This window comes from Uranotaenia lowii, chromosome 3, assembly GCF_029784155.1.
Source record: "Uranotaenia lowii strain MFRU-FL chromosome 3, ASM2978415v1, whole genome shotgun sequence".
Taxonomy (NCBI): domain Eukaryota; kingdom Metazoa; phylum Arthropoda; class Insecta; order Diptera; family Culicidae; genus Uranotaenia; species Uranotaenia lowii.
In genome coordinates this window covers 46307040-46328872 of record NC_073693.1, presented here as the reverse complement: position 1 = coordinate 46328872, position 21833 = coordinate 46307040, and the positions used below count along the sequence as shown (strand labels likewise).

At 42.5% G+C, this 21833-nt stretch overlaps 2 protein-coding genes across 2 annotated transcripts; both read right to left on the bottom strand.

The window, feature by feature from the left end:
* Window positions 1–11471: 11471 nt before the first annotated feature.
* Window positions 11472–14879, bottom strand: LOC129751219 (uncharacterized). The gene is made up of 3 exons (XM_055746590.1): window positions 12073–14879; window positions 11771–12011; window positions 11472–11573 (listed from the first exon to the last, which is right to left on the bottom strand). The coding sequence occupies exons 1-3, from the start codon at window positions 12268–12270 to the stop codon at window positions 11512–11514; spliced, it is 501 nt and encodes a 166-aa protein (XP_055602565.1). The 5' UTR covers window positions 12271–14879; the 3' UTR covers window positions 11472–11511.
* Window positions 14880–15008: 129 nt separating this feature from the next.
* Window positions 15009–21539, bottom strand: LOC129751217 (uncharacterized). The gene is made up of 3 exons (XM_055746588.1): window positions 21286–21539; window positions 20698–21121; window positions 15009–15093 (listed from the first exon to the last, which is right to left on the bottom strand). Exons 1-3 carry the CDS (start codon window positions 21481–21483, stop codon window positions 15062–15064), a joined length of 654 nt encoding a protein of 217 aa, XP_055602563.1. The 5' UTR covers window positions 21484–21539; the 3' UTR covers window positions 15009–15061.
* Window positions 21540–21833: the final 294 nt, after the last annotated feature.

Below are 21833 nucleotides of genomic sequence, written 5' to 3'. Positions count from 1 at the left end.
TTTTCATCATTCTTTATCCACATGAGAACACATGCCAAATTTCAGTCTTAAAACAACTGAGCTTATAGTGGAAAAACCAAAAAAAATAAAATGCTTTTTATATATAAAGATATAGGTTAGATCTCTTACCGAATTTCACAATAAAATATTTCAGTTACATATTTAGATACTTAGCGAAAATATAATTAAAATTTGTAAATTTTACTAAGTTATTGAGCAGCTAACAGCAATATCAATAACTATCTCTTGTTTTTTTTTCATGAACAATGGAAACAAATTGTATGAAAATGATTCAATGGATTGATTAAACCCATAACCTTCCTGGCTATTAATTTTTTTCACTTCTGCCGCGATAAAACATATTGTTTAGATTCCATAATAATCCGAGAAACGACAATCTGTGAGAAACTAAATGAAATGGCTTAACTTCAAATGATGCTGGAGCAAATATGTTCGTTCCCCAAGGATTAAGGTACTGGATCGAAAATTAATTAAAACCAAAGCCCTCAATAATCGCTGTTCCCAATATTTCTTATCAGTCAAAAGGTCCCAGAAAAAAACGAAAATAAAAATTCCCAATTCACCTAATTATTTCGACTTATCAGACAGAAGCAACTTTATACCCAAAATCAGGACAGGGGTCTCAGAGGCCAATCGCTGTTTCTGCCAGAAGAACCTGTGGCGTGTAACCTTTACGCTAGGGTCGCTGAAAAGAGATAAATTTGAACAATTTATGGGCCATACTGCGAACGACAACGACCGACCATCTCTCTGCGCTGGACCGAGGGGACCCCTATTGAAATGTCTTGTTTTCCAGTGTTTCTTTTCTTGTTATTTTTTTTAATTCGGACGTTTAAACTTTCATGGCATCGACTCTCCCCGGAGGGTTATCGGCAGCAAAAGGAACTCGCAATTCGGTTCGGGTTCTTCAGGTTCATCCATATCTTGCTATTTTATACTGCTCCTGGGACCTCGGGGCTTTGAGTTTGGTATTTTATTAGGAGATTAAGCGAATAACTACGGGACATAAATTTGATGACTTATTGTTACATCTTGCGAGGTATCCAGTAGTGGCCCATAGTTTCAGATATCTGGGCTCGATCAACACGAAGGCTATCAATCCGGGTACTTTATTTTATGTTGAGGATAATTTTTCGGATATCTAATTTCGCTATCGTCAAATCCTAACTGAACCTAGGTACATGAAATATTAAAAAAAAATTGTCGGTAAAATTTTTTAAATTCTGTTTTTGTAGTTGATTTTCAGATCACAATTAGTTAAGAAGACTAAAGGCATTAATTTTCATAACTCATTCCAGCACGTAATCGATACAATGCCTTAAAAATTCCACTATGTAACCTAACTTTTCCCATTCCCATAGTTCGCTCGTTAAATTGAAATATAGTCTTCGACACAACTCGTGTCGATCAGAATTGCCACTCTTGGTGGGTATTAAGGTAGCAATTTGATCTATATTTTAAGTGTCTCACATTGGCTTAGAAATGCCATTCTTTTTTTTTTTTTTCGTTCAACTGGAAAATCCCCAGGGGGCGCTCCTGGTTGTTCTGGTTCTCTATTTGGTTCACCACTCGGAATGGGAAAGGAAATGGAGAGCTTTAAAAAAAGATCTTTTTTACCATTCCTATTTTCAGCTGCGACACCAAGATCGGGCAGACCAGGTGTGCTTTGAAATAGGTAGGTATCAACTCGCTCACTCTCCTGGGAAAAGAGATTGATTTTAATTAGAAAAAAAAGACAAATAAATATAAATGATCGGTTGTCACGTACCGAGTACGGTAGCACTTTGGGACGGGTTTTATTGGCGACAGTCACGGTAGAAGTGAGAAGCAAAAAAAAAAACGAAAAAATGGCACCCGGTTGGGGTCCCCTACATTGGCATGAGTTAGCGCGATTGACTTCCAAAGAGATCGAGTGAAACAGTTTTGCCACTAATTAGTGCAAAGGTAGCACGATTATTTGTCAATGGCGATTTTTGTGCTTGAGAACTGTGTTACTAACAGATCCATTACCAGGAGGGTTCGATCGCCAGGGAGAGAAAAAATTCTTTAAAACAGTATCTAGATCAATCTTTGTTAAAACAGTTTTGCTCATTTTGCTCCCCAAGTATCCAAAAGCCTGAAGAACACTTCTGCAAAAATTTAATCAGTCCAAACCTCAAGATTATATAAATAACTTCAAGTTTTTAAGCCAGATTTACCTAGGTTTGGATACCTTGATGTCCCAAAGCGACCGAAAATTCTGAAAAGAGTTCAAGACGAGGCTTTGGGATGTTCCTACCATGTATTTGTTCGGACCGTACCAATCGAAAAATGCTGATTTTTTTTAACTGTATGCTTTGGTTCAATATTTTGATAGTTGGATTTGTTGCCCCTCAGTACCCTTTTTGACACTCATTCTTCATACTTTTGGTATGAATTGTAAATATCATTTTCAGCTATCATAATACCATTGATTTGAGTTAATATTCCTGCCCCCGCCCAAGATCAAACCTCCTTCCATACTAGTACACGTAAAATAATAAAAAGGTAAAATTTACCGAGACAGCAAAGGTGAACGCTCGCAAAAGCCAAAAAGGTAACTTCTACCTATTCGAGGTGAAACTCACCTCACAGCGAGGTAAAATATACCTGAAACGAAGAATGAAAAAAGGTACAATTCACCGAGAAAAAAGGTGAATCCAAAAAAGGTAAATTCTACCTCGTAGCGAAGTTCACCTGAATTGAGCTGAATCAAAAAGTATAATCCACTTTGAAAGAAAGGTAAATACAAATAAGGTAAAACTTACCTCGTAGCGAGGTGAAGTTGACCTGGATTGAGCTAAACAAAACGGTACAAATCATCTCGAAAAAAAGTAACTATTTGACGAATCCGTTTATTGAGGTTAAGCTGTTTTGCCGTTTAGGAACAAGTTTTGCTTCGTGCACAATATGTGAAAATCGGAACAAAATGGTAAGTGTTTTCTAAGATTTTATTTAGTTGTGCTGGTTCTCTTCATAATACTTTGCTTTTGTTTCAGATCGGCCCACAGAGCTTCGTGTTGTATTCCCGTCAGCCTTCAGATATTATTCCGGAAAAGCCGGACCTGACAAGCTTGGCGAACAAAGGACTTGACTCAACAATTTTTAAAGAACACGGTGATATATTTCAAAAATAAATATTAGGTAACAGTCTCTATTTGTTTCAAATAAATACCAATTTTTTCATGAACTGTGTTTTTTTTAAATTATTTTTTATTGAAGAAACCAATCAAACAAACTAGTATTTACCTTTTAAATCAGTGAATCGGAAAACGGTATTATTTACTATTTTGCTAGGTGAATGAGAAAATGGTAAAATCTACCTTTTTGCTAGGTGAATTGAAAAAAGGTTAAATTTACCTTTTTCCTAGGTGAATGAAAAAAAGGTAAAATTTACCTCAAAAGAGGGGTGGAAAAAATTCACCTCGCAAAAAGGTAAATTTTACCTTTTTTTTATTTTCCGTGTAGTGCTTCATTGACAGAAGATGATTCCAGTCCTGGAGGTCTGGAGGGGCCTTTTCGCCACACTTAAAGTAATTTTTTCCTGTCTAAACAGATCAAACTTGAAGCATGAGTTCAGGATCGACCTATTTTAACAGAGAAAATGACTTTTAGTGTTTCAAAATTACCCCTCCAGACTGCCAGGACTGGTATCATCTTCTGTCTTTATTTTTATTAGTTTGTCACCCAGGTGGTGAATCCTTTTTACATTCCAAGGCACGGCGAGCCACCGCGTCCCACCCAGTATGCTACTCTGGGTCCATGGGTGCAATTGGTCGACTCATGATACTATGTACCCCTACGCCTTAAAGTCCACCTGGGGCCTATGGTCATCCGGACCTGCATCGAAGGCTGTACCCGAGATGGGAGACCAAGTCCGCGCTTAAGCGCGCTAACTCAATTTCAAGTCAAAACTCCAGCATATATACCCTGCCTCATGTTAAGCTGAAGACTAAGGACCTCTCCTATGACGACTCGAGGTCCGGCCTTTACTCGTAACTCGAGGTTCGCTTGGTTTGCACGACCAACGTGCGCTCCGCCTCTGTTCGAGACCACTGCAAGAGACCAATGATCTCTCCTCTAACGACTCGAGATCTTGGCTCCGCTTGGTTTGGCTTGAGGCCCTCTCCTCTTTGCTCTTCCGTGTGCCGAGCAGCTTATCCTGGACACGCGCCCATCACAGAACACGTCCGGGTCTTTACGAAACTACTCGGATGGTTCCCGGCGAAGACGTCATCCTGCACCGACTCGAGTGACTCACCTGCCGACGACGTGAAGTCCTACCCGAGAGTATTTCGCGGCGTAAATACTCCTCCTCCCGCGTTCTACTCAGATACTCCGCGGCGGTGGAGGTATCCTATACAACGATCGCGACGTACCTAACAGCTCAGCATACGCAAAAGGTAGAGTCTTATCTATGTATGCTTTACTGCTAGAATTGGACGCACACTACTCGAATGCCGTTCGCCGAAAGGGCATTCTACTCCGATCCTGGTCAGGTCTTCCTCCTTTCTTCGGCCAGCAACTTTGTGTTGGCAACCCTAGGCTTTTTGCCCGCCGTGTGCCGAATCGAGTGCAGCTTATCCTCGACTCACGCCTGTCACAGCACACGTACGGGTCTTACACGCTTGCGACTCAGATGAATCCTGACGGTGATGTCATCCTACCCGACTAAAGTGGCTCATCCGACGACGACGTGAGACCACTCTACCCGTGAACACTTTTTCCCCTACAGGTTCGACTGCGGAGCAGGGCTTATCTTAGCCCCACTGAAGGTACAGAAGGTAAGGTCTTATCTTTGTATGCTTTACTGCCAGGTTCGAACGCACACTACCCAGATGCTCCCCAACGAAGGAGTCACCCTACACCGATCGCGGATTAGGCTGGTTCCAACTCCTCTGCAGGGCAGTCATGATTCGGGTGAACCCATCGCTGACCTCGTGCCAAGTATTGGCATCCTCACATATCCTCCGCACGATGTTGTCGGCTGTCGTGTCTGGCCGCAGGCGGCAAGCATGTTACCGCGTACCCATTTGAACCTCGGACAGTTGAATACTACGTGCTATGGCGTCTCGATTGTGTCACTGCAGGTTGGGCAAAATGGCGAGGCCACGTGTCCATACCGGTTGTGGTACTGCATGAAGCACCCTTGACCAGTCAAGAACTGTGTCATGCAGAAATCCACCTCTTCATGTCTCCGATCCATCCAAAGTCCGAAGTTAGGGATCAAGCGGTGGGTCCACCGGCCACGTTCCGAGCTGTCCCACTGACGCTGCCAGCTGGACATCGAGGCCTCTCTGAAATGTTTCCGCACTACGGGGATGTGCCTGTGCTCGTAAGAGAAGATATCTTCTTCTATCAAAACCGAGATGGGCATGACCCTCGCCAAAACATCAGCATCTACCGAGGACACCGTTCGGTATGCGCTGATTACTCAGGTTCATCAGCGGCTGCAGTGCAGAGATGTTGCAAGTTACACTGCCTGCTCAAGGCTGCCTTCCAGGCTGCCGCTCCGTACCGAAAAATGGACGAAATCACACTCGCCACGACCCTTCTTCTGCTTCAGCGGATCGCCGAGTTATTCGACATGGCCCGTGAGAGGGCTCCTGACGCCATTGCCGCTCTTTTACAAGCGTAGTGGACGTGGGCCGTAAAGCTCAGCCGGTCATCGATCATAACCCCCAGGTACTTGATTGCACGCTTGAATTCGATTGCGCACGGTCCAGCTGCAATCGTCCCTGATTATGCTGAAATAAGGTTGGTGATCAACATCTTCTTGGTCTTGTGGTGAGCCAAACGCAAGTTCTTGGAGCGCATCCAATTTTCCACCTTCTCAATCGCCACTGTGGCGAGAAGCTGGACCTCTCTGGTTGATGGTCCCGATGCCAGAAGAATCACGTCGCCGGCGAATCCCACAAGTCTCACCCCCGTGGGGAGACGCAGTTTAGCAGTTCGTCGTAGACAATGTTCCACAATACCGGACCAAGTATCGATCCTTGTGAACCTTCTGCCTAGACACTCACTGTTTCAATGAGCGTGGCTTTCTTTGCTACATTAAGGGTGTCATCTGGACCCGGAGCTTTATTCAACTGAAGGGACTTAGCGATGTCGCACAGTCTCTCCAGTGAAATCTGCTCCCTTCACTCGTATCCCAGTTGTATGAGACCCTCGACCATGTAACTTCCCGTGCTGTGGTAACACCTCGTTGACGATTTCTCGCAGTTTGTTCGGACACGATTCCAGAGGAGCACCTCCGCTCCGCGTCCTGGCCTTGAAAATCCTGTAAGTGTCGCCCCAGGGGTTGTCAGTGGCGTCCTCGCAGAGTTGCCTGAATAGTGCCTTTTTGTTCACCTTGATTTCCCTGAAGAGCGTAGACCTCGCAATTTCGTAGGGCACTTTTCGCTCCACTCTCGCTGATGGAGATCTTGCTCTCAGTCGCCTAGTCCGTAGGCAGCTAGTACGCAGGTCCGCGATTTTCGTCGCCCACCAGTAGAAGGGTTGCCCAGTGTCTTTCCGCTTGGCACTCCTTATCATCGCAGCGCTACATGCGCGTGCGAGTACCCTCGTCAAGTTTTCCGTGGACAGGTTTTCCAAGTTATGCTACCATGCTTCGACAAAGACGTTCCGGTCACATTGTGTTGTGATCGCTATCGGTGAAGGCATCGCTTACCCTCCAGCCGGTCGTCCAGCCTGGAGTACTGGAGGTGACGTCAATGATGGACTCGCTCCCATTCCTGTGGTAGGTCCTTGTATTGCATACATTCCCCAGGTCTACGTTCAGCCTTACCAGGGGTTTGTAAGGCGACTACCCCATTCTACGGTCCACCCGTTGAAGTCTTCGCCTATTACAACGGGGTCCGGCCCGTAAGGCCTTCAACGATTTTGTCCATCATGACGCCGAACCTCTCCAGAGACCACCTCGAGGGGAAGGGTCGTAGCAGCTACAGACAAAGATCCCGTTGACCTTGGATATCACGAAGCCTTCCTCTTCAGCCGACGTCACCTCTTGTTGGGGATATCTTTCTGTGATCCATATCGCGGCCAGTTTGGCTTTATCGGTTACCCAATCATCTTCTTTCTATGAAGAACTACTAGTATGGAAGGAGGTTTTGATCTTGGGCAGGGGAAGGAATGTTGACTCAAGTCAATGGTATTATGCCAATTCATGCCAAAAGTATAAAAACTCGATGTCAAAATGGATACTGAGGGGGTTCAAACCCAACTATCAAAATATTGACCCAAAGTATAAAGTTGAAAAAAAAAACAATATTTTTCGATTGGCACGGTTTAAATCAAATGGTAGGAACATTAAAAAAGCCTTGCCTTGAATTTTTTTTTCGAAGTTTTGGTCGATTTTGAACATCAAGGTAGACGGAACTGACTTTGCGAATTAAAAAAGTTATATTTTACTGCGTTTGGGTCTACCTGGTAACCCTTATTCTCTCAAACACCCCCAGAACCACATGAACAGTTTTCAAAGGGTTGTAAGTTAATTATCATGGCCAATAAGCGGGTAAAACTTTGTTCCTTTAAAATTTCCTAAGCTGAATTGTAGTTAATTGAAATAAACATAGATTTGAATGAAACAAGTAGGTAGTAAAATTAACTCCATAATAAATCCGAACTTATCACCCAGAAATAAATAAAACATCAAACATTATTTTTTGGTATTTTTACATTTCTTCCTCTTTAAGCACAATAATATTTCACAATGGTGTAGTTACTGAGATATTTCTCACTGAGAAATATTTCTGCGATTAAAACTCGTTGAGCGACATTCGTAGAGTCAACTGAATCAATGAAATTTGCTAGGCAGGGATGATGTTGAGAAGAAAAATTCCATAAAATTTTAGTTGGTGTATGTCCTTGCGCTGGTGTATGTCCTTGGCTGGTAAACGGTGGATAATGTGCAACACGAGACCCCATAGTGGTCATATCACCTCTTATTCACAACTCCTATCTCTACCTCCCCGCGGTGCCGGCTGGGGTGCGAGTAACCTAAGCGGAGATCGGGTACCCAACCCCGGTGGATGCTTTGGTCGCATGCAGACTGAGAAGGTGGCCGCACGCGTCTGTTCCCCAGGTCAGGGGCGGCGTGCAACAACAACCGAGCGTCTGTTCTCCAGGTCAGGGGCGGCTCAAACAGCGTCTGTCTTGCAGCAAGCGGCTGAATTTATGAAATGCGGCTCCCGCCAGCTAAGTCCAAGATGGCAGCCCCATCGCGGGATAGGGACTTTAGGCTAACAACCTACTGCTCCCGATTCATAACTTGTTACGGAATCCGAAAGAAATGACCGATCTGGAACTTTGGCGACGACTTTTAGCATGAAAACACGGACACGAATTGGAACTTGGAATGTTTTAACCCTTGCCCAACAAGGCAAACTGGAACAACTTGCTAGAGAGGCTAGCCGCCTCAAGCTTGAAATTCTGGGACTGAGCGAAGTCCGTTGGCCTAATACTGGAGAACACAAGACACAATCCGGGCAAGTCCTGCTTTACTCTGGCATACGAGGAGAACATGCTACTCGGGAACGAGGAGTTGGTTTCCTATTAAGCCCGCAGGCCTACGCGGCCCTCATTAGATGGGAACCGATAAACGAAAGAATAATCGTAGCCAGATTTAGAACACGGGTTAGAAACCTTACAATGGTCCAGTGTTATGCGCCAACTGACGTTGCCGATTTGCAGGAGAAAGAGCAATTTTACAGTCAACTGAACAGCGTGGTAGAGAGAATTCCGAAGGGTGACATTCAAATCCATTTGGGCGACTTCAACGCAAAGATTGGCTCCGACAATCAAGACCTTGAGCGCATCATGGGGCGCCATGGCCTAGGACAGATGAGCGAAAACGGAGAGCTGTTTGTAGAATTTTGTGGCAATAACAACATGGTGATCGGTGGATCGCTCTTCCCCCATCGACCAGCACATAAGGTCACTTGGGTATCCCGAGATGGCCGAACAGAAAATCAAATTGACCACATCTGCATCAGCCGAAAATGGAGAAGGAGTCTTCTTGATGTTCGCAACAAGCGAAGCGCAGACATTGCATCTGACCATCACCTCGTCCTTGGCGAGATACGACTGAGAGTTGCGCGTGTCCAACGGCGCGAGGAGAAAGTCGGGTGTCGATACGACGTCCGCCGGTTGGAGAATCCAGAGGTGAAAAGGGCATACGTTGAACAGCTAGAATCCCGGGCCTCGGAGCTGCCGACAGACGGAACAGTCGAAGAACAGTGGTGTGGAATCAAGAATGCCTTTATCACGACGAGCCATGGTACTCTCGGTAAAGTTTGTGGAAGAAGAAGTGAATGGATGTCGGATGAAACTTGGAGGATGGTCGATGATCGGAGAAAGGCGAAAGTCGGAATTGAGCAGGCATGTACCGGGTCAGCCAAAGCAGCCGCCCGCTTACGATATGCGGAGCTGGAAAAGGCAGTTAAACGAGCTTGTAGACGAGACAAGAGAGCCTGGACAAACTCCCTAGCCGAAGAGGGGGAAAGAGCCGCCGCCAATGGAGATATCCGATTACTTTATGACATTTCTCGCCGCCTCAGTGGTGCAAGGACTAATGCAAGAATGCCGCTGAAAGACCGAGCAGGTCAGTTATTGACCGATCGAACAGATCAGCTCAAACGATGGACTGAGCACTTCGAACAACTCTTCCGAGTCACGAATAGCGATGGTCAACAGAACCCGCAGCTTGAAGCGCCAACAGTAAGTCGCATAAATGGCGTCAACTCGGAAGCGCCCTCGCTGGCTGAAATAGAAGCGGCAATCAAAAACATGAAATCCAACAAAGCACCTGGGATCGATTGCATCCCTGCTGAAATGCTGAAAGCCGACCCTGCCCTTTCAGCACAAATGTTGCACCGTCTTTTCGCTGACATCTGGGATACTGCAACATTCCCGGCCGACTGGATGCAGGGTATCCTCGTTAAGGTCCCGAAGAAAGGAGACCTGACAGAGTGCGGTAACTGGCGAGGCATAACGTTGATCTGTACAACCCTCAAAGTACTCTGCAAAGTGATCCTGAACAGGATCCAGGAGAAAATCGACGCTACACTCCGACGGCAACAAGCTGGATTCCGATCCGGACGATCATGTGTGGACCACATCACAACGCTACGAATCATACTGGAACAAATCAACGAATTCCAGGACTCTCTTCTGCTGGTGTTCGTTGATTTCGAAAAAGCATTCGACCGACTTAATCATGAAAACATCTGGGCGGCTCTAAGGCGACGAGGGGTCCCAGAGAAACTAGTCCATCTCATCGAAGCACAATACGAGGCATTTTCGTGCAAGGTCTTGCACGATGGTGTCTTGTCCGAACCAATCCCGGTAACTGCTGGAGTGAGACAAGGATGTATCTTATCACCGCTACTTTTCCTCATCGTAATGGATGAGATTCTGACTGGATCGATCGACTGTGCACCGAACCGAGGATTGCCGTGGAATCCTTTAAAAATGGAGCAACTGAACGACCTTGACCTGGCTGACGATATTGTTTTGCTCGCCCAAACACAACCGGACATGCAGAGCAAACTCGACAACCTCACCGAAAGCTCCAAGGCAGCAGGTCTCAAAGTCAATGTCGGAAAGACCAAGTCGATGGAGATCAACACAGGAAATCCCTCCAGTTTCATGGTAGCTGGGCAACAAGTTGAGAAAGTGGAGTGCTTCCAGTATCTTGGTAGCCAGATAACGCCTGATGGTGGTACCAGGAAAGACATCGAAACCCGGATCAGAAAGGCCCGATTTGCGTTTGCGAGTCTCCGAAACATCTGGCGGTCACGCCAGATCTCTCTACGAACGAAAATCCGAATCTTCAACTCAAACGTCAAATCCGTATTGCTGTACGGGTGCGAAACTTGGTGCACATATGCGGTGACGACGCGAAAACTGCAAGTATTTGTAAACCGCTGCCTGCGGAACATCATCCGCGCTTGGTGGCCTGGCAACTGGATCTCGAATGAGGAACTACATCGCCGGTGTCATCAAAGGGCGCTAGAAATCGAGATTCGGGAACGAAAGTGGAGATGGATTGGGCACACGCTGCGAAAAGATGAAAACGAGATTTGCAGAGAGGCGCTTGACTGGAATCCAGAAGGTCATCGAAGAAGAGGCAGGCCCAGAAACTCGTGGCGGCGAAGCCTAGCCGCTGAAATCCGAACTGTCGACGAGAATCTTGACTGGGACCAGGTGAAGACGCTGGCTCCGGATCGTCAACAGTGGAGGTCTTTTACCACGGCCCTATGCACCGGAGGATCGGCGCGGGATCATTAAGTAAGTAAGTATGTCCTTGCGAAACTCAATGGCTCTTTTATTTAAATTTTCGTAACATTTTTTGGATGACCATCATTAACGAGTTGAATTTTTACTTGAATGACATTCTCAAGGCTTTTACCCATTAAAACCATATTTTAACGTAATTTTCAAATGTTCATTTATTTAACACAATATAAGAGACTATACGGTAACCGTTGTACTTGTTGATGAAGACATTGTGGTGGATGCAACTGTACTGGTACCTATAATAAGATAGGGTTAAAATTTTAGTATTTTGAGCTACAGAAGAGGTTTGAATTTAGTAATAAACAAGTCGAAAAAAAATCAACCAAATATTTTTCCTGAAAGCATTTCACTGTTAAAGCATGCAATTTTGTCAACTTGAAGAAATTGCACCAAAGTGCCTATTAAAACTTGAATAATTTCATTGAATACATACCTGAAGTTGTTGAGGACCCAACTGTTGTCGTTGTAGCCGGTGTAGTCGATGTAGTCGAAGGATTTGTACACATCATTTCAATCTTGATTTGGTTCGCAAAAGTAAACCTCGAAGCGGATGCCGTAATTTGTAAACTGATTAGTGGAGATCCCAGAGCACCACCCACGATCTCCACATCGAAGCCACCCCAAACCCGCGGAGTCTGCTGCACCAGAATATAGTTGATTGGGAGGGTTGTAGGCTGAAGATGGAAAGTTAATTTAACTTTTTGAGAGAAGATTATACGGCAAAACGAAACTTACGTTCTGAAAGGTGACCACTTTGGGACTCAGGGCATTTCGGTTGATTCGTTTGTAGAAACAAACTTGATTAGTTGAGTTGAAGGTTCCCATCTGTACGATGGCCGGATAAGGGGCCAATCCTAGTTGCGCAGACACGTGACTGGTCCATTTTAACAGCACAAGAAAACTCAAAACTACTGGCACTAATCGCGTCTCCATTTTCGGGGCACTGCTGCAAGTTTACTGAAGCACTGGAGCCGATCGATCCATTGATATAAAGTTTTATAGAGTACCGATACCTACTAATTACTGCAAATGCGTAATGTACTGACGAAAGACTTTCACAAAGATAAAGACAGTCGAAATGAAATGGAAATTTTTACTTTCACTTTAGCATGTTGACAAATATTTTCTTTCTTCCGAGTAGGAACAAAGGAGGGATAAGGGAGTTACGAACACCCGGGGTATAGTAAGCATCCCTCTTTTCTACATAAGTACGATTTTTTTTAAGTTTATTTTCATGAGGATTAGTTTTGTACTTGTTATAATATTTATTTTTCAGCAATTAAGAAATCTCCTTTTTATCTTTACAGCTATATTTAAAAAAAACCAACTAGGTTCTAAAGTGACGAAAATATTAAAGTTTTTGAGCATCGGTATATACACGGATCACGGAATACCTGTAGCTTAGCTTGATTAACTACTCACATCCACCTTAAACCGTAAAACCCGAAATGCATGGTTAAAGAAAATGTATGCATGACTTGTTCCAAAATCGAAATATGATAACAATCACTTCGAGTTCCACGATCGCTGGCGTGGCTCAGTAGAACAAGTTCCACATCGCCAATGGTTGCTACTCCGTGATTCACGGTGGCCATCAATTTTATCCAGAGGTCAGATGAATGGTGCTTAAGATTAGCAGCTCATTCACACTGCACAAAACTGATGCTCTCTCTTTCAACGTCAATAACGGCGTCAGCCACGTCCTTGTAGTCAGTGGATAGATTGAAAGAAAGAGTAAAGGATGAAAGACCTATTTTGTGCTTTAAGACCCAGGTCACCTCTGCATCCTAGCAAAATAATTTTGGTTGGAGAGGGGTTAAAGGAATTGGTTGGGAGACACTTTTGACTAGTGTTACTGTGAACAATAAATATTATTTTCCTGACTCATAAAGTTTCTATAGAAAGCTGTCAGTTTATAAGCTGGCATGAGTATGTTAGGTTAAATGGTGATAAAAAAAAGTTAACGACTGTTACCAAGTGTAAACATAAATTTGTAAAAATAACTCTTTAATATGGTCGCGTAATCCAATGGCATATCAAGTTGATGGTTAACCGATTTTTTATTTGAGAGCTCTCTATGAAAAACCTAACTTGAATTGCAACAAGTTAAGCGATGATGAATGAACATGAAAATTCGATCATTTTTTAATTCACGATTTAGTAACAGACTGATATTCTCTGTTTTAAGATATTGAGATGATTATATACAAACTTTGATAATAAAGAAGTTCTCTATCTAGTTACGTAATAAATGAACTCTGAACCTTCTGTAGAGCGCAATCTTTTCTTGAGCTGTCGAAACATTAATGAAAGACTAATTGATCGCTTGTGTGTTTTTTATAAGCATTTACATTCTTGAGTTCTGGAATCACTTGCTATCGTGGTAGTGAGAATTGTATTATATATCCACAAGTTATCTTTTGTTTCTAAGTTTATGTCAGTGCAATGTGGCTTTTGATTTTTGTATCTTGAGATACAAATTGAAGAGGTTCGGGTTATACATTTCGGATTATGTTGGGCAGCTAATAATAATGTTGAAAAAGGAACCATAAGTTGGAACCTTTAAAAAAGTTGAGTTTCTCTACATTTGAAATTATCAAAGCGAACAAAAATGCTTTTGTTGATAAATGTTCCTAAGTGAATGAAGAGCTAATAAAAACTAAATACTTATTTGAGAAAACTCAACATAATTTCAAAGCACTAAAACTTCGAAACATAATCCGAACTATACAAAGGGTGTTAAAAAAAGTTTTTAATTGGTTCTTATCCCAAAGAACACAACAGAATTATAGAATTATGTTCATGTACATATTTTCTGATCTTATAACCTACCCACTTCGGGGCAGAAAAATCAGTTCGAACATAACCGTGTGTTACCGTCTTGAACTTCTGTAAAACGTAAGGTTCAAACCTTCCTGACCACGATAAATTTTACATCAATTAAATATTTTCTACTTCATATATTTATAAATAGAAAGGTCTTTCCACTGCTTTGAGTTAATAATTCAATCTTAGTACTATTTTACTATCCGCTAACTCAAGAGCTCCGCTGAGAAAAATAGAATTATGCTGTCCGAAGTTGTTATCTCCAACTGACATCAGAAAAAAAAAACATACAAAAAGCTTTTCCTTGACCCGTTACTTGCGTTCAAGTTTACACAAAATCATAACTATTCTATTTTGTCCAATGAAATATTCCTCGCTCGATTTTATGTTGTTTATCAAAATATTCAAATAATCCCCTAAAAACTTTCCCTTTTTTACCCATCTGCAGAAGAATTGAACAAACTACTTATCTGAAAAATAATGTTGATCTGTCCATACACGGATGCCGGAATACCTGTAGTTAGTAAACTAGCCCACCTGATTGAATCGTTCATCCAAAATATACTTACATCAACACACGCAATAATTCACTCCATAAAAGTTCATTCGAAGCCATGGGGTCCGGGTATGATGTACTTAATAATCTAAAGACTGCATGTGAACACATACAAGTGCGGTGAATCTGTGCACCCATGATGGATAACATATTGTCGCTAATGGCTTGGTTATTCAAATTTAGCTTACCATTTGAAAACTTTCAGGATGTTTTGTCAAAAGTTCCTTTAAATACGGAAATCTTTAAATGTAAAAGAACTTTAAAATGAAAACTCAAATGGTACAACAAATAATGTCTTTTAATTTTTTTTTTATTAATGCATTGTTTGAGCAAAAATCCTTCCTATGGTCCTGCTACGGTTGTTGTAGTAGTATCTGTAAAAAAAAAACACAATATTTCAAGAAATTTTGTCATAATTGTTATACAACACAATACCATAAGGTAAAATTCGATGGAGTTTTTGGTAACCGAAACATTTGATTATAAGTTTCAGATGGAAAAATAGTAATTATATGGCGAATTATTCGAAAAAATTAATGACTTTCAGTTATTTCTGATGACAATGGGAGATTTATGGTAGATGAATGATTTATAGAACTGTTCCATGGGGTCATTTTTGGAATTTTTCAAACTCTGGGGTCTTAAAAGCTTTGTTTTCGTTCAAAACTTATCCATGATTTTTTTTGCAGAATTTTTAAGTTACTTTTACATGAGTAAATATAAACTTTTAGGTTTGTATGGTAAGATTGAATATTTTGTTCTGAAAATCCAATATAATTTTGGTTTCTTCTGTAGAACCGAGCCTGCTTATGGTATGGCTTTTAAGCCAACTCTAGAGTTAGTCTTGATTACGTCGTATGAACCAATGTAAACAAAATTGAGTTATTAGCTGCAAACATTGATAAACATGGAATCTATCTTAGAAAAAAAACTTGGTTTCATTTAAACAATGAACAAATTCTACAAAATGGTTAGGACGTATGATAACTTTCTTATTTTCGAGTGCAAATTGGTTTTGCGACTTTTTGCATTGCACTGGATTGGCGTTCTAAACAAAGGTCGTAAAAAAACAGTTCGGCTCATTGGTTTTTTCGACCTTATGCATTTTCTCAGAAAAGGCTGCGGCGAGTGATGTAAAGTTGAGGATTTTAAAAGAAATTGTTTGAGAGAGTGTTTCAAGTCAGTACAATTATACAAACTTTATTTTATGACTGAACTGATTTTCAGTTTAATAATTTTTCCACCACAGTGCCAACAAAATTAAAAGCGTTTCATAAGAATCGGAGATTCTGTAGAGCAAATATCACCCGTGAGGACCTAGACAACGCTCTATGGAATAAAATGTAAGTCTTTTTTTCTTTGCCCTTTATTAAGATGATTGGCACATGGAGCATTTCTTTAAAACACATTCCAATAAAGTCATTATGCAGATGAGCCATACCTTATGTTAGAACTTGAGTGCTTGAAGCAAAATAGTAAGTGATAGCAGAGTTGAATACGCATGAAATAAAGATTTGATATCAAATTTAACAGCATGCAAAACGACGTTTAAGTCAATCAGGCAATGCCAAAAGTCATAAGTCCATGTTTACTCGAATAACTCAATGTATGCCTGAATCGAATACACTTGTTTTATTCTCATCTGTTTTCGTATCGCATACCGATTTCTAAAGACAACTCCGAGCGATATTTTAAAAAGTAGAATTAAAAAGAGGTTCCAAAACTTCAAAAGCGATTCTCTCGAAACACATCAGGTGGCTCATACAACCTAATCAAAACAAACTCTAGAATTTCTGAATTCTATGAAGGAAATTTTCTGCTGAACAACTTTGTATCTTACTATACAAAAAAGATATTAGCTGTTTAACAGAGGAATGTCTTTTGGCATTGATAAACAATAAATTCAATTGACACCACTGCTTGTGCAACGCGAAGTCTGGCATGAAAAGTAGTCATGCTAGGTACCCAGCAGTGATGCCAATTGAATTTATTGTTTATAAATGCCAAAAGACATTCCCATGTGAAACAGCTTTTTTTTTTTCTAATAAGATACGAAGTTACGGTCTTCGAAAAAGTTGTTCAGCGGAAAATTTCGTTTAGATTGGTACAAAAACCATACGCAGGCTCGATTTCAAACAAGAAACAAAAAGAAACAAAAAATAATCAATTTCTCAATATAACCTAGAAGTTCAAATTTACTCATGTAAACGTTTCTAAAAAATACTGCAAAAAAAATCATGGATGAGTTTAGAACCAAAACGAAGCTTTTAAGACCCCAGGGTTTGAGAAATCCGAAATTGACCTCAAATCGACTCAGTCTACGTACGGTAAAATTTACCTGAATTGAGCTGAAATAAAGGTTAACACAAAAAGGTACTTTTTACCTCGTAGCGAGGTAAATGTACCCGAATAGAGCTGGTAAAAAAGTACAATTCGCTTAACAAAATGGCAAATTTAAAACTGGTAACTTCTAAAGATTACCTGAATTGAGCTTACCTAATACCTTCTAATTGTTTTTGGAGCCGATTATTGGATTTAGGAAGTTTTTTCATCCCAAATTTTGCAATAATGCGCAATTAACGAAAATCGGAGCAAAACGGTGAATCTTGCTGTGAGTTTTGTTAAGCTATGATTGTTTCTATTAAAATTCCTAAAAAAGCCGAAATTAACTTTTTTTTCCTTGTAGGGGAGAGCTCACTGCGACCAGTAGCTGATCTATTGTGGTATTTACCCCGCCTTACTATAAGCTTTCAGGTTCACCTGCATTATTGATTGGAGTGACAGTTGATTGCTGACTAAGCATTTTATCCCAATCGGGTATAATATCAAAGATGTATGATATAACCTTCTTAGGGCTGATATGCAACCATATGTCTTGTGCGCTTATTAACTTTGCCCCAAGTACTCGCTCTCTCCTATTTAGGAGGGCGCAGCAGTTGCATAGAAGATGCTCTGCAGTTTCTTTTTCGAACCCGCAGAACCGACAGTCATCGTTTTGAATTATGCTTATCCTTTTGAGATACTGTTTTGTTGGACAATGTCTGGTCAAGAGACCTGTGTAAGTACTTAACTCGTGCTTACTTAAATTCAACATGTTTTTGGAGAGTCGTGCGCTTGGATCAATGAATTTTTTTGCCTGAGTTGCTCCCTCCGCTGTTTTCCAGTTGGAAACAATAGTGGTGCTTTCCCAGTTCTTGAGCTCCATAGTCAAGGCACTTCTCGATACTCCGATAACTTAAAAATGTTTTCAATATCCTTCTCGAAAAGTCACAGAGAGTCTACTTTAGCAGCAAGCTGACCGGATGAGTCGAACGGAGATGAGATAATAGAGCGGAAGAAGATGACTGAAAGGAAGCAGGAATATTTATGCGGTAAAGGAGCAAAACCGGCTTGTCACGAGCCTTTTTTTATTAGTTGATCACCCAGGTGGTAAATCGTTTTTACAGATTGCATTCCAAGGCACGGCGAGCCACCGCGTCCTACTTTGTATGCTACTCTGGGTCCATGGGTGCAATTGATTGACTCATGATACTATGTACCCCTACGCCATAAAGTCAACCTGGGCTCCTGGCCATAATTCCCACCCGGACCTGCAACGAAGGCTGTACCCGTGATGGGAGACCAAGTTCGCGCTTCTGCGCTCATCTGCTTATTCGCTTTCAATCCAAAACTTGTTACCAGTGCGTTGACGTACCAATTAGTGAAGTGAGATTCGTAGTTTTAAATTTGGAAGCAAACTGAAATGTTCATGGAGGCACTTTGGTGCGTGCAGGAGAAAGATCGCTCCAACATACTCAACTCGATAACAAGCAGCGAAAATAGGTCAACGCCACGCCAGCCGACACCAGGTGGAGCTGGAGGACACGCTACAGTAACGCTAAAGCACCGGAACGTAACCGTAACCGGACATGATGGGAGGAATTCATGGATGGGCAAAAATCCCTATGATCTGAGTACGGCCATTGACCGGCCTGGATCAGGAAACAAGATCACTTTGGTCTACAAGTTCGAGAGGTCGATATCACCAGCAACCTACAAACACACGAGTTGTTGAGGAGAAACCACAATCCAGGTAACAGTAATTTTGGACCCCGTATCAGACAAACATCTATCTGCTTCCGTATCCCACATGTTCCAAAGGACCCCGAAATTCTTAGCTGAAGATTCAGCCGGCTAACCCGTCAACTGCCGAAGCTTGTCGGTGCAGTGTCCCCTATCGTTAGCTCCTTCCAGCTCCACCTAATCCTGCGGGTACCAAGGAAAGTCTGCCGACCCCTAGTCCAGTGTTAATCTCCCGATAGCGACATTGAGGAGGTTTGGACGCCAACAGCAATTCGTCGTCAATACCCCTACAGTAATCACTAAAGAAGTTGAGCCGCCATCTTTCGACACTCCCGTCACGGGAATCACCCCACGCTACAACTCAAGGTAGAACCCAATCGACTTTTTTCTGGGGAATTACTATTGGGACATTCTGCCTCGATCCCACCCCTACCGAACGTTAGTGTTGTGAGCCTAAGTTCTTGTGTCAACTCAAAATGTTTCCTTGAATACCTGAGCCTGAGCCCTGAGCCTCCAAAGGGGTGTTCTTGCTCCACTGAGCAATAATCAGTACACTCTGGCGTCCAACGTGAGGGGGCAATGCCATCGAACATGTGGAACGGTTGAGTTTGTCGATGGAGCAATTGGTTCGGTGAGGAATGTAGGAGGATGGTGGACAAAGAGAACGCCGTTGTTTGAAGAAGCACCCGTCGAAACGTAGAAAACGAGGAAATTTCCCAGGACAAAAAGCGCTGCCTGGAGGAGGAGGAGCTCGAAGATCTAAAGCTGCTGCCTTTTTCCCAAGAGACACGAAATTTCTATCAGAAGCTTAACGCAGACCGCAAAGGTTTCGTGTCGCAAGTCTATGGGTGCCGAGATAAGAACGGAGGTATGCTGATGGACAATCGTGAGGTGTTCAAAAGGTGGAAGCAGCACTTTGATGAACACCTGAACGACGCACATGAAGAGTCCAAGATTGTGGGGATATGGCATCGCAGCTGAACTCATCAAAATGGGCTCGGGCAAGTTGGCCAGTCGCCTTAATAGTCCGGATCTGACACACAAAACAGCTATTAGTGGAGTAGAAATAGGAGGTATTATGCTCCATCTACAAGAAAGGCGACAAATTGGACGGTAACAACTACCGTGCGATCACTGTTCTCAATGTCGCGTCGCCTACAAAGTGTTGTCTCGAATATTACTCCGCTGCCTAACGCTACAAGCAAACAGAAGTCATCAGGCCGGCCTCATGGAGGGACGGTCCATGACGGACAAGATTTTCACACTACGGAAAATTCTCCAAAAATGCCGTGAACACCAATTCCCTACACACCAGTTTTTCATCGCTTCAAAGCTGTAAACCACACGATCGATGGTGACGAGCTATGGAAAATCATGGACGAGAATGAGTTTTCCCAGAAGCTGAACAGACTCAAAAGATGGATGGAACGCAGTGCTGTGTGCGGATCACGATTGAATCTTGTATGATGTTCAACTTAGCACTAGAAGATGTTACACGACGAGCTAAAACCTTCAACGGACTGCACAAGTCATTTGGTTGTGAAGACTTGCCTCTCACACGAAGGGTAAACTGTACGTGAGGCTCATATTCGGTTGTCCTCTACGGGCACGAGACATGGATAATGCTCAAGGGGGATCGGCGCCCACTCTGAGTATTCGAGCGACGAGTGTTAAGTTAAGAACCATCTTTGGCGGCATGTAAGAGAACGGAGTGTGGAGTCGAGAGACGTGAGATCTGCGCTTGCACTTAAGAATTGACCTTGATAACGTTTCATAAGATATTCTGTAATTAAGTCAAATATTGAAACTCATAATTGAGTTTAATTCCAGAAATATGGTTTAAGAAATCAGAATGTATGTACAAGAACTCCATCGGATTTTGTAGCGTATATATGGCAAGCGCATTGTCTACATACCTGTAGTGGTAGTGGTGGCCACCGTAGTCGTCGTTGTGGCAGCCGTAGTTGTCGTCGTAGCAGCAGTGGTCGTCGTAGTTGGAGCCGTAGTCGTCGTAGTGGCAGCAGTTGTGGTAGTCGTGGCGGCCGTTGTTGTAGTCGTTGGTGCCGAAGTTGTCGTTGAAGCCGTAGTCGAGGTGGAACCTGTCGTTGAGGTTGAACCCGTAGTTGTCGTTGTAGCCGGTGTAGTCGATGTGGTTGAAGGATTCGTGCACATCATTTCGATCTTGATTTGATTGGGAAATGTGAACCTCGGAGCCGATGCTGTGAGTTGTACTGTTACCGAAGAAGATCCAAGAGCACCACCAACTATCTCCACTTCAAAGCCTCCCCAATAACGGGGATTTTGCTGCACTAAGACGTAGTTAATTGGTAGACTTGTTGGCTGGAGACGTTAGAGAAAAAAACGCATTCATTTTGAGAAAAACTGTCTGATTGATTTTGTAATAGCTCTTTTAGATTATATACACTACAGACTTAGTTGTTTTTAATGTTTTCATCACCAGTACCAGCTACACATTATTATACTTGAAAGTAAACAAAACTTACATTATTGAAAGAGAACACTTTGGGGCTGAATGCGTTTCGATTGATCCGTCGATAGAAACATATTTGGTTGGTTGCATTAAATGTTCCCAGCTGAACGACCGAGGGATAAGTGTTTACCCCAAACTGCCCGGTCACCAGGGAACTCCATTTCAGCAGAATTAGAAACACCGAAAACCTTGGCACTAACCGTGTCACCATTTTGTATAATACTGATTCAGGTTCACCGTAGCACTGAAACGACTCAATCGATGCGTAACATGTTTTATAGATTTGGCACTAATTACGGGGAAATGTGTATTGTCGCATAATATTCCCAAATGAAAGTCTTTCTCGTCCTCGCTCATCCAGCTGCGAAGAAAGTTGGAACCGGGTTGAGCTTTTACTTTCACTGAAAAAGGTAATAATATTTCATCATATGCACCGAGCATTTTCGGGACCCATCAATACGGGAAATGACCCAGGAAGAAAAGTGAATGTTCCCCTCTTTCAAGGAGACTGAGTTTCGACTTGTTTCATCAATTTCATCAATTCGTTACAAACCATTTTTT